This window comes from Pleurodeles waltl, chromosome 4_2 (assembly GCF_031143425.1).
Source record: "Pleurodeles waltl isolate 20211129_DDA chromosome 4_2, aPleWal1.hap1.20221129, whole genome shotgun sequence".
Lineage (NCBI taxonomy): Eukaryota > Metazoa > Chordata > Amphibia > Caudata > Salamandridae > Pleurodeles > Pleurodeles waltl.
In genome coordinates, this window is record NC_090443.1 from 504,427,393 (window position 1) to 504,439,783 (window position 12,391).

At 44.2% G+C, this 12,391-nt stretch overlaps 1 protein-coding gene across 4 annotated transcripts in view; it reads right to left on the reverse strand.

Moving 5' to 3' along the window:
- Positions 1–12,391, reverse strand: part of SUCO (SUN domain containing ossification factor) — a 481,248-nt gene that overhangs the window by 45,860 nt on the left and 422,997 nt on the right. For all 4 annotated transcript variants that reach the window (XM_069231978.1, XM_069231976.1, XM_069231977.1 and 1 more), the window contains one exon: positions 2,106–2,197. In XM_069231978.1, coding sequence (XP_069088079.1) covers positions 2,106–2,197 — 92 coding nt within the window. The remainder of the gene's footprint in view (positions 1–2,105; positions 2,198–12,391) is intronic.

Genomic DNA, 12,391 nt, shown 5'->3' on the forward strand with positions numbered 1-12,391 from the left:
AGTTCTGTCTCTGTTACAAGAGTGATCCAAGATCTTGTACAAAGGCGGAAGTATTCAGAGCTTATGAATGTTATGAAAACACCATAATGGTGAAGCATGGTCTCATGAACAGCATTCCTGTATCGCACAGTAACTAACAGAGAAGCATGCTCACCCTACAGTACTCACACCACTGTACAGAAGCACATTTTTCTGGCTAGGAAATATGGGGCTCTTCATAAAGCAAGTAATATGCTCCAGATCATTTATTAACATTGCAAATGATGGTTCCCCTGCGGTTTACCAATTCTATAGGGATGTTGCAGACTACAAAGATGCAAAAAGCAATGTGTTCAAAGCAAACATGCACGTTTTATCATTCAAAATGAGCACGTTTCTCGGTTTTATGACACTAATAAAATGAGTGGCGACTGAGTTCATAACAATTGAAGTCATTAAACAAATCAACAAATGTTGGTAAAGACTGAAACTTTAACCTAGGTCAGTAGCTGTTCTTTCTAAATAATTCTGTTCAAGGAGGCAACAATCTGTCATTCATCTGCGTGAAAAGTAATTTATAAACAGATGCAAGAAATGAATTAAACAATTCCAGATTCTGTGATGCAATACAACAATAGTAAAGAATGAGTGGACACAACATTTAACAGACATTTGAATTAAAAAAACGAGGGTGAATGGCCTCACTGTATACATGTAGGCTTAATGTTTTAGATCTCCTCTAAACCATACCATGAAAAGCAGTAAAAGAACAAATGGTGGCTTGTTGTGGTACTGATCCAGCGAATTTAATTTTCTACCAAATATTCTCCAAGAGAACCTCTGTATTCTTGGAAGTGATATAGTTCTTTGTGTGTCCCAAGAACAAAAACTGAATTTTTGCAAACCACTCACAGTATGCAGCATCTGCTCAATTTAAAAGGAAACGTCTGCACTATGCTGGCTGCCTTGCAGCCCCTGTGAATTGTCCTGAGAGGTGTCTGCTTCCGTGCTGCCTTCCACCGATACTTCTGCCTGCACCCTGGCTTCCTCTGTGTTACTGCTCTCCTTCCTGACTGTCTGTTCTGCGGGCATTAACCACTGTTTTTGGACAGCACCAAAAGCTACAGATACAAGGAAAAAGAGAGAGCTGCCAGTCTCTTAGATCACATATATATCTACATTAACATGAACACTGCAGTAGCATGTTCATAGAAATGTGGCACGACCTGTTCTCATTACCCTACAATGACACCCCTCCCCCCAAAAACAATTACTTATTTCGCAAGTTCAGACAGCTCGAAAGACTGGGATCAGAAGACTCAATTGCATCTCTTTATGACAGGCAAAACCAACTGCACGTTAACTCTGCATAGTATAAGCAGGGGTGATGAGGTTAGCTGGTGTGCCATACACAAAACTGACGTTCAATAAGGCTGCACGGCAGGTTTGATTATGGTGAGTAACTAACAATGGCCTATGTAAAGTCACGCAAGGAACAAATTATTCAGCATTAAGCGTGCACACAACTCACTGGACTTTTGGCTGTAGCAGCTTAAAGGAAAAGGCACATCAGGTAGCTACAGCAAAAACTTCTGATCGTGTATGATTGATAACATCAGAAACACTACCTAAGCCTTGGTCAAGAGGATACTGACTCCCAATATGTTTAACCGCACAGTGTCAAAAGCAGGTTCAAATCACTTCCTTTGGAAGACATGAGGAAGTATCCTTAAAAAGGAGAGAATGAAGTTTAATCTAACCGATTTCAAAGGTTTCCTAGAATTTTAAAGTGATATGTGACGTCCGGGCTTTGTTCTGGGTAATGTGAAAAGGAACCAGGAATTCCTCATTTAATATCTTGCGCTACGCAAACACCAACAATTACCTTTTTTAACTTACTTGCATTTTCTTAAAATCACTTAAGATGGCGCTGCATGCACAGAGAAATCGTTTAATTTCCGAGACCCCTGAATTACAAAGTGAAAATTAACACTACCTTTCTAGCTTCTGACCAACTTTGCGTTTTTCATTGCTAATGTAACATACATTGCTTTGGTTTATAGAAACGGCGAAATATATTGAGTGGATTATTAAATCCCCCGGGTTCACTAGAAAACAAAACATACCTTCTTTACTTGATAACTGGAAGGATTTGGACCGAACGAGAGGCAATGAAGTCCTCCTTTTCAGGTTCATATCATCATAAGAGGAAAAACACCTTACATGTCGAAAGAAAAAAAAAATGTAGCAGTTGTAATATTTTTTTAAGTAATGTGTAACAACATATTTCGACTCATGCAGTTCAGATTTTTGTTTGCGTTCTATTTTTCTCACCTAGAAACAGCCTATTGACATTTCAGTTCCCCAAAAATCCGCCCCATTCAGAAACCTGTTAGGAATACGACTGCTGCATGAAGGGGCAGGTGAGGAAACACAAGATAAAGTGATAACACTGCTACCCAATATTTAGGTCGAGCCCTGCCATCACACTCATGAAACAAAATACTGCTCTCTGCCTGGAAATGCAGCTTTAAACTTAATTTCTGGATTGCACACTACTGGTCAGATGGCAACTTAGAAAGAAGGTATGTTTCTGATTGCTGAGGCTTGGTCTGGGAAGAATGCCACAGAAGGTTTTATTCAGTATGTTTTCACATGATTTGTTTCGTAGCCTAGACAGCTGGAAGTCATGTTGGAAAGAGTCTTATCGCAGGTTGACCTGAACGACCGACTAAGCAATGCCTAGGCTCTGCCAGCCCATTAAATATCCACAAGAACATATTTTTTGCTTAACATTTTAGTTCTCTATTACGGGGATCTTCTTTGAAAACTTACACATCGAATTGTCTGACTTTTCTGCAGGATCCCGGAACACTTTAACAAGAGATATAAGCGTCACCTAAATACTCTTACTGTGTCAACCTTTTATGGGCCTAACCATAGGCTGCAATAATTTAATTTAGTTTGTGTTTTAAATTAAAAAGAAACGAAAAACAAATAAAACGTTATTTAAAATCTATTCACTGATTTTGCACTGAGAATAGTTTACTCGTTTTAATTTTAAATAGTAAAGTGTTTCTCCCTCGCAAAAAATAAAAAGTACTCTATCTTTAAACCCTTCGCTGCCAGGCCTTTTTTCCCCCCCCCTCAGATGCCAGGCCTTTTTTTGGCTATGTGGGGCAGTTCTCGCTTAGGCCCTCATAACTTTTTGTCCACATAAGCTACCCAACCCAAATTTGCGTCCTTTTTTTCCCAACCTCCTACGGATTCTAGAGGTACCAAGAGTTTGTGGGTTCCCCTGAAGGAGACCAAGAAATTAGCCAAAATACAGCAAAAATGTTTAAAAAAATAAAAAATGGGGAAAAAGTGGCTGCAGAAGAAGGCTTGTGGTTTTTTTCCCCTGAAAATGGCATCAACAAAGGGTTTGCGGTGCTAAAATCACCAGCTTCCCAGCTTTCAGGAACAGGCAGACCTGAATCAGAAAACCCAATTTTTCAACACAAATTTGGCATTTTACTGGGGCATACCCCATTTTTAAAAATATTTGTGCTTTCAGCCTCCTTCCAGTCAGTGACAAAAATGGGCGTGAAACCAATGCTGGATCCCAGAAACCTAAACATTTCTGAAAAGTAGACAAAATTCTGAATTCAGCAAGGGGTCATTTGTGTAGATACTACAAGGGTTTCCTACAGAAAATAACAACTGAAAAAGAAAAATATTGAAATTGAGGTGAAAAAAACATCAATTTTTCTCTACGTTTTACTCTGTAACTTATTCCTGCAATGTCAGATTTTCGAAAGCAATATACTGTTACGTCTACTGGACTCCTCTGGTTGAGGGGATATATAGGGCTTGAGGTTCATCAAGAACCCTAGGTACCCAGAGCCAATAAATGAGCTGCACCCTGCAGTGCGTTTTCATTCTATACCGGGTATACAGCAATTCATTTGCTGAAATATAAAGAGTGAAAAATAGCTATCAAGAAAACCTTTGTATTTCCAAAAAGGGCACAAGATAAGGTGTTGAGGAGCAGTGGTTATTTGCACATCTCTGAATTCCGGGGTGACCATACTAGCATGTGAATTACAGGGCATTTCTCAAATAGATATCTTTTTTACACACACTCTTATATTTGGAAGGAAAAAATGTAGAGAAAGACAAGGGGCAATAACACTTGTTTTGCTAATCTATGTTCCCCCAAGTCTCCCGATAAAAATGATACCTCACTTGTGTGGGTAGGCCTAGCGCCCGCGACAGGAAATGCCCCAAAACACAACGTGGACACATCACATTTTTTTAAAGAAAACAGAGCTGTTTTTTGCAAAGTGCCTACCTGTAGATTTTGGCCTCTAGCTCAGCCGGCACCTAGGGAAACCTACCAAACCTGTGCATTTTTGAAAACTATAGACCTAGGGGAATCCAAGATGGGGTGACTTGTGGGGCTCTGACCAGGTTCTGTTACCCAGAATCCTTTGCAAACCTCAAAATTTGGCTAAAAAAAAAAAACACGTTTTCCTCACATTTCGGTGAGGGAAAGTTCTGGAATCTGAGGGGAGCCACAAATTTCCTTCCACCCAGCGTTCCCCCAAGTCTCCCGATAAAAATGATACCTCACTTGTGTGGGTAGGCCTAGGACAGGAAATGTCCCAAACCACAACGTGGACACATCACATTTTTTCATAGAAAACAGTGCCTACCTGTGGATTTTGACCTAAAATCGGCCAATCTGCCCCCAGGGGGGCAGAAATGGCCTAAATATAATTTGCCCCCTAGGGGAGTGACCCTTGCCTTAGGGGTCGCTCCCCACACCTAAAACAAAAACAAACAAAAACAAAAGAAAAAAATATATATATCCCTGGTGCCCCTCTGGGGGCCCCCCTTTCTGCCCCCGAGGGGGGGCAGAAAAGGCCTTCCCAAAAAATGCCCCCCCTGGGAGCGACCCTTGCCCAAGGGGTCGCTCCCTCATGACAATTTAAAAAAACACAAAAAAAATCCCTTGTGTCTAGTGGGCGTTTCAAAAGCCGGATTGCAAGCAATCCGGCTTTTGAAACGCTTGGAGAGACTTCAAAGGGAAATAAATACATTTCCTTCCCTTTGAAGCCTCTCCGGGCCTCCCCCGCGTGATCGATCGCGCTGGAAGCTCAGCTTCCAGCGCAATGGGGGAGGCTCTGTGACAAAGAGCGCGCGCTGATGTCACAGGGGGGGTGGGGGTCAGGGGTGGAAGGGGAAGGGCTTTACCTTCCATCCCTGCCTTTTTGGGGGGGGGGGGGGGGGAAACACCAAATCATTTTGCAGCAGTCTACCGTATACTGCGTATATTACAATTTTAAAATAATGATGTGCATATTCACAGTGTTTTCCACACCAGGCTGTGACCTCATAGCACTATAAATACACAAGTCACTATTCCCCACATCTGCAGTGGTCACATTACCCAAAAGAAATGTCATAATGTAAAAGAATGCATTTCCATCCAATTAGCTGAACGAGCACGTTTTGTTTCCTTCAAGGTTTCGGCATTATTTTATACACAATTGAATGAAAAACAAAACACTTGAAGAATATTTTATTCTTTTTAAGCCACATTTTTTTACCCTGCCACCACCCTATGTGCGGTGGTAGTAGGGTCAAAAACGTGACAAAAAAGATCAAAATACTCAGTAATTATATAGTTTTTCCACTTTCAGTTAACTGTATATAAAATAATACAGAAACCGAAACGAAAAATGAATGCAGGTTGGGCTAATTGGGCAGAGATACAATCTTTTACATTATAAGATCACCCATGTTTGTTTTAAATCACTTCAGGATTTCATTTAACCCCTACGGTGCCTTGGACGAGGTGATCTCCTCGTCCTGCACCCGGGAACTGGGGGGAGCACTAGCTCCCCCCCCCTCCCATGAACCCCCCCCACACCCCCACACCCCCCCGGTCAGCGCGCCAACGTCATCAAATATTGCCGAGGGACGCGCTGGAAGCCATTTGCTTCCAACGCGTCGAGGGAGCAGGACTGCAGGCGAGTCCTTCCCTCTTTGGGGGGTGGGGGAAAACAGACACGGGGGAAACGAAAGGGTTTTTCCTTTCCCCCGGTGCCTGTTTTCAGTGGATTCCTGCTCCAGGATTGCGGGCGGGGCCCGCGATCCTGGAGCAGGAATCCCCAACTAGGCACCAGGGATCACCTTTTTTAGGTAGTTTTGGGGGGCGACCCCTTAGGCAAGGGTCGCTCCCATTGGGGGGGCATTTTTTTCCTTTTTCGGCCGATCTGCCCCCAGGGGGGGTCGAAAAACCACTAGACACCAGGGATGTTTTTTCTGCATATTGTTTGGGAGCGACCCCTTGGGCAAGGGTCGCTCCCATTGGGGGGCATTTTTTTTCCTTTTTCGGCCCCCCCCTGGGGGCAGCCGAAAAACCACTAGACACCAGGGATGTAATTATTTTGTATATATTTGGGAGCGACTCCTTGGGCAAGGGTCGCTCCCATTGGGGGCTAATTTATTTTCTTATTTCGGCCCCCCTGGGGGAAGATCGGCTAATTTTTTGCCCGATCTGTCCTGGGGGGTGGGGGGTTGGGGACCACTAGACACCAGGGAAATTATTTTCTTTGTTTTAGGGCAGCGACCCCTTACGCAAGGGTCGCTGCCCCGGGGGCAATTCTTTTTTTATATGTTTTGGACCCCCTGGGGCTAGATAGGCCATTTTTTTGTCCGATCAGGCCCCTAAGGGGGGGGGGGGTGAAACCCACTAGGCGCCAGGGATTGGCAAGGGCCGCCCTAAGGGGGAAATTTCATATTGGCTATTTTTGTAGGCCCATCTGACCCCAAGGAGGACAGAAACCACCAATATGGCAGGGATTTTTTTTTTTTGGTTCCCCTTTTTTTGTTTAGTGCTGGGGGTGCCCCCGTTTGCCCCCTTTGGCAAGGGTCGCCCCCAAAGTGGGCACAGAGCTGTTGGCCATTTCTGCCCTCCTTGGGGGCAGATCGGCCAATTTATTTACGCCCCCATCTGCCCCCAAGGGGGGCAGAATCCACTTAGGCACCAGGGATCCTGTGTGTTTTGTGGGGGGAGAAGGCAGCACCTTTGGCAAGGGTTGCCCCCACAAAGGGGGCAAGTTAGTGATGGCCATTTATGCCCACCTTGGAGGCAGATCAGCCTTTTTTTTTTTTTTAGGCCCATCTGCCTCCTAGTGGGATAGAAGCCACTTAGGCACCAGGGACAATTTCTAAGTTCCACGTGGTGGGGTGTTTGTCAACTGGCGAAGTATTCGTATTTGTGGTTAAAACAACTAATTTCTTCTTTTTTTTCTAGTTCAAAGCTTTTGCTTCCTTTGCTGTGAATCCTTGCGGTTTTGGCAGTAGTTGTCCTGCGGTTTGCATAGTTGCATGTTTTTGGTAAGTGAAAGCAATTTACTCCAAAGGAGTATTGTTGACATGCATGAATGACATGTTTGTAGGTGGTGTACTAAATGCAGTATTGTGTGTGAAATTGTCCTTTTATTTGAGCACAATGTTATTTGTGTTGTCATATGTCTAATTTTGCTTTTTTCTTTTTAGTGGGACATCATTGGTGATTGCTGTGTCTGTGCAGAGTAGTTGCTGGTGAGCAGCTTTTTCAGGCAAGTGAGTGGTATAGTTTTTTAGTACATAACTCTTTGTGATAAACCTACACTTTGTTTATTACTTATTTTAGTGCTAGTTGTTGTTGGCAATCCATTTGTTGTTAATGAGGATCATGGCAATCCATTTGTTGTTAGTGAGGATCATGGCTAGCCGCAGAGTGACCGCTCAGCAGGTTGTTGGCATGCACTTTGAGTCGTCTTCAGACCATGATTACGAGACTGACTCTGCATCTGAGGCAGAGGAGGAAGTGAGAGATTCTGGCAGTGAGTTTTCTGTCCGAGAGTATTCTTCTGATGAGGAAGCTACTCTCAGTGCAGATGAAGGGCCTGTTGTAGAGGAGGACATTGATGTGCCAAGAGTGCAGCAGCCTGGGGCTGAAGGGTTTCCCATTAGAAGACCTGACACATGGATTACCCCAAACATGGAGCAGCCACAGTTACCTGCATTTACTGGTCTCCCAGGGTGTAGAGTCAATACGGAAAACTTTTTTCCTGTCCATTTCTTTCACTTGTTTATGGACGATGTATTTTTGGAAGAGATTGTGGAGCAGACTAATTTGTATGCAGAGCAATATTTGTGGGACAACACTGCCAGACTTAAGCCTCAGTGTAGAGCTACCTCAGTGGGTTCCCACATATCTGGGAGAGATGAAAAAGTTTTTAGGTTTGACTTTTTTGATGGGGTTGATCAGGAAGCCGTCACTGGCTTCTTATTGGTCTACTAGTCCCTTGATGGCAACGGCTATATTTCCTGCAACTATGACACGTAATCGCTATTTGCTTCTTCTTCGTATGCAGCATTTTGTAGACAATGCTTTAGCCTTGCCACGAGATCACCCTGATTGTGACCGTCTTTTTAAGATTAGGCCTGTCCTTGATCATTTTGTAGATCGGTTTTCAGAGGTCTATGTTCCAGGCAAAGAGATAAGTGTGGACGAGTCTTTGGTCCTTTTCAAGGGGCGTTTAGTTTTTAAGCAGTACATTCCTAGTAAGAGGGCACTGTATGGTCTTAAACTGTATATGCTGTCAGAAAGCAGTACAGGATATGTGTATAATTTCCGGGTCTACACTGGTAGGAATTCCAGTATTGACCCTCCTGGTTGTCCGGCCACTTTTGGAGTTAGCGAAAAAATTGTGTGGGAACTTGGTAGACGACTTTTTAACAAAGGTCACCATTTGTATGTAGATAATTTCTACACTGGAGTGCAGCTGTTCAAGGAGTTCTTTAGAGTGGACACTGTTGCTTGTGGCACAATCCGTTCTAACCGGAAAGGCTATCCAAGGGAGCTTGACTGTAAAAAACTTGAGATGGGACAGTACAGTGCCTTGTGGAATAATGAGCTGCTAGCTCTGAAATTTTCAGACAGGAGGGATGTGTACATGCTATCTACCATCCATGATGAGAGTACTTCCCCTGTGAATGTTTGGGGTCAGGTTGCGGAAGTGCGCAAACCTGCGTGCATTTTGGACTACAATAGGCACATGGGTGGTGTTGATAGAGTAGATCAGAGGTTGGAACCTTACACTGCTCTTCGTAAGTCTTACATATGGTATAAAAAGTTGGCCCTACATTTATTTCATTTGGCAACTTTTAATGCTTTTATTGTGTTCAAGGATTGTTCACCTGAGTCAAGGATGACATTTGTTAAATTTCAGGAGTCAGTGATAGAGAGCCTTATTGTGGTGGAACGGGCAACAGTTCCTAGAGTAGAAGTGGTGGAGGATGTGGCTAGATTGAAAGATCGCCACTTTCCAGATCACATTCCTTCCACTCCCAAAAAAGACTTGCCCACAAAGAAATGTAGAGTATGTGCCCGGAGATCAATTCGGAGGGAGAGCCGGATGTACTGCCCCGAATGCCCTTCAAAGCCTGGGCTGTGTGTGCCTGGCTGTTTTAGAAGTTACCACACAAGGAAAAACTTTTGGGAAATACTGTGAGCATAAACTGCCTATTTTATATTTTCATATGTTCGGTTTCACGGTTGGCATTACTGTCATGTATTTAGTTAGAGTTTTTGTGTTTATAGTTTTGTACTTATTTTATAATTAGTTAGTGGTTTCTTTGTTGTTTATAAACAAACAAAAAAAAGTGATGGCGGTGTGCGTGGGGTGGCGCTTGGCTGGCGGTATGGGTGGGTTGGTGCTTGGCTGGCGATGTGCTTGGGGTGGCTCTTGGCTGGCGGTATGGGTGGGGTGGCGCTTGGCTGGCGGTATGGGTGGGGTGGCGCTTGGCTGGCGGTATGGGTGGGGTGGCGCTTGGCTGGCGGTATGGGTGGGGTGGCGCTTGGCTGGCGGTGTGCTTGGGGTGGGCCTTGGCTGGCGGTGTGCTTGGGGTGGCCCTTGGCTGGTGGTGTGCTTGAGGTGGCCCTTGGCTGGCGGTGTGGGTGGGGTGGCCCTTGGCTGGCGGTGTGGGTGGGGTGGCGCTTGGCTGGCGGTGTGGGTGGGGTGGCGCTTGGCTGGCGTTATGGGTGGGGTGGCGCTTGGTTAGCGGTGCTAGCCAAACGCCAGTCCACACACTCATCAGCTGGTATGATTGCTGTATCAGGCATGTGGGTGTATGAAAGTGATGGGCCCTTGGCTGGCGCTGTCTGTCGATGCGAGTGTTGTAATGTGCTGGGCCCGTGGCTGGCAGCGTGAATGGTCTTGTGCATGTCATGTATGAAAGATGTGTGAATGGGCTGCAAAGTGGTTGGTGCCTTGCTGTGGCTTTACAGCTCACGAGCTGTGAGTCATTGGTTCAGTTTTTTGGCCTTTCAGTTATTACCAGTGCATTTCACTTTTGTGAAATCTCTTGTTAATAAAATTTGATATACTGAACCATCACTCACCCTCGTGCCAAATCCAACCAGTATGTGTGGTACAAATGACAAAACCTGCTCCGCTGTAATCAGGCGTTGCAGCACACTTGAGACACTCTAGGTGTCTCAGGGGGGACCCCGATGATGAAGCATGTCACCAACTTGGTTGGTGGGTGAGGGGTCTTTTTCACATAACCTAAGTGTGTTTCTTTTCACAATTTTAGTGTTTGGCACATCACAGACGTATGTGGACACATCAAAATGATATATTACAAAACTACCTGTGTTTGGGGGGGGAGGGGGCACCTATGTTTTTGGGTCCTGGGTGCGGCCTTCATCTAGGGAAACCTCCCAAACCCAGACATTTTTTTTTTAAACTAGACACCCCAAGGAGTCCAGGGAGGTGTGGCTTGTGTGGATCCCCCAACATTTTCTTACCCAGACTCCTCTGCAAACCTCACAATTTGCTTAAAAAAGCATATTTTCCTGACTTTTGTTTGTACGATCACCGCTCCAGCACAAACTTCCTACTCCCCAGCATTCCCCTCAGTCTCCAAAGTAAAATGACACCTCACTTGTGTGGGTCCCCAAAGCAGAGTCAGCCTAAAGATGTATAAAAGAAAAATATGTCCTTATCAACTCGCTGTGCTATCCCCTCTATCTCTACAAGTTTTTGGCCTTATTCTGTTGCAGGCACCTGGCCCACCCACACAAGTGAGGTATAATTTTTATCGGGAGACTTGGGGGAACGCTGGGTGGGAGGAAATTTGTGGCTCCTCTCAGATTCCAGAACTTTCTGTCACCAAAATGTGAGGAAAATGTGTTTTTTTAGCCAAATTTTGAGGTTTGCAAAGGATTCTGGGTAACAGAACCTGGTCAGAGCCCCACAAGTCACCCCATCTTGGATTCCCCTAGGTCTCCGTTTTTCAAAAATGCACAGGTTTGGTAGGTTTCCCTAGGCTGAGCTAGAGGCCAAAATCTACAGGTAGGCACTTTGCAAAAAACAGCTCTGTTTTCTGTCAAAAAATGGGATGTGTCCACGTTGTGTTTTGGGGCATTTCCTGTCGCGGGCGCTAGGCCTACCCACACAAGTGAGGTATCATTTTTATCGGGAGACTTGGGGGAACATAGAATAGCAAAACAAGTGTTATTGTCCCTTGTCTTTCTCTACATTTTTTCCTTCCAAATATAAGAGTGTGTGTAAAAAAGACGTCTATTTGAGAAATGCCCTGTAATTCACATGCTAGTATAGGCACCCCGGAATTCAGAGATGTGGAAATAACTACTGCTCCTCAACACCTTATCTTGTCCCCATTTTGGAAATACAAACGTTTTCTTGATAGCTATTTTTCACTCTTTATATTTCAGCAAATAAATTGGTGTATGCCCAGTATAGAGTGAAAACCCACAGCAGAGTGCAGCTCATTTATTGGCTCTGGGTACCTAGGGTTCTTCACAAACCTACAAGTCCTATATATCCCCGCAACCAGAGGAGTCCAGCATACGTAACGGTATATTGCTTTAAAAAATCTGACATTGCAGGAAAAAGTTACAAAGTAAAACGTAGAGAAAAATTGATGTTTCTTTCACCTCAATTTCAATATTTCTTTTTTCTGTTGTTATTTTCTGTAGGAAACCCTTGTAGGATCTACACAAATTACCCCTTGCTGAATTCAGAATTTTGTCTACTTTTCAGAAATGTTTAGGTTTCTGGGATCCAGCATTGGTTTCACGCCCATTTCTGTCACTGACTAGAAGGAGGCTGAAAGCACAAAAAAATCGTAAAAAATGGGGTATGTCCCAGTAAAATGCCAAAATTGTCTTGAAAAATTAGGTTTTCTGATTCAAGTCTGCCTGTTCCTGAACGCTGGGAAGCTGGTGAGTTTAGCACTGCAAACCCGTTGTTGATGACATTTTCAGGGAAAAAAACACAAGCCTTCTTCTGCAGCCCCCCTTTCCCGTTTTTTTTTTTTTTTTAATCGAAATTTTCACTGTATT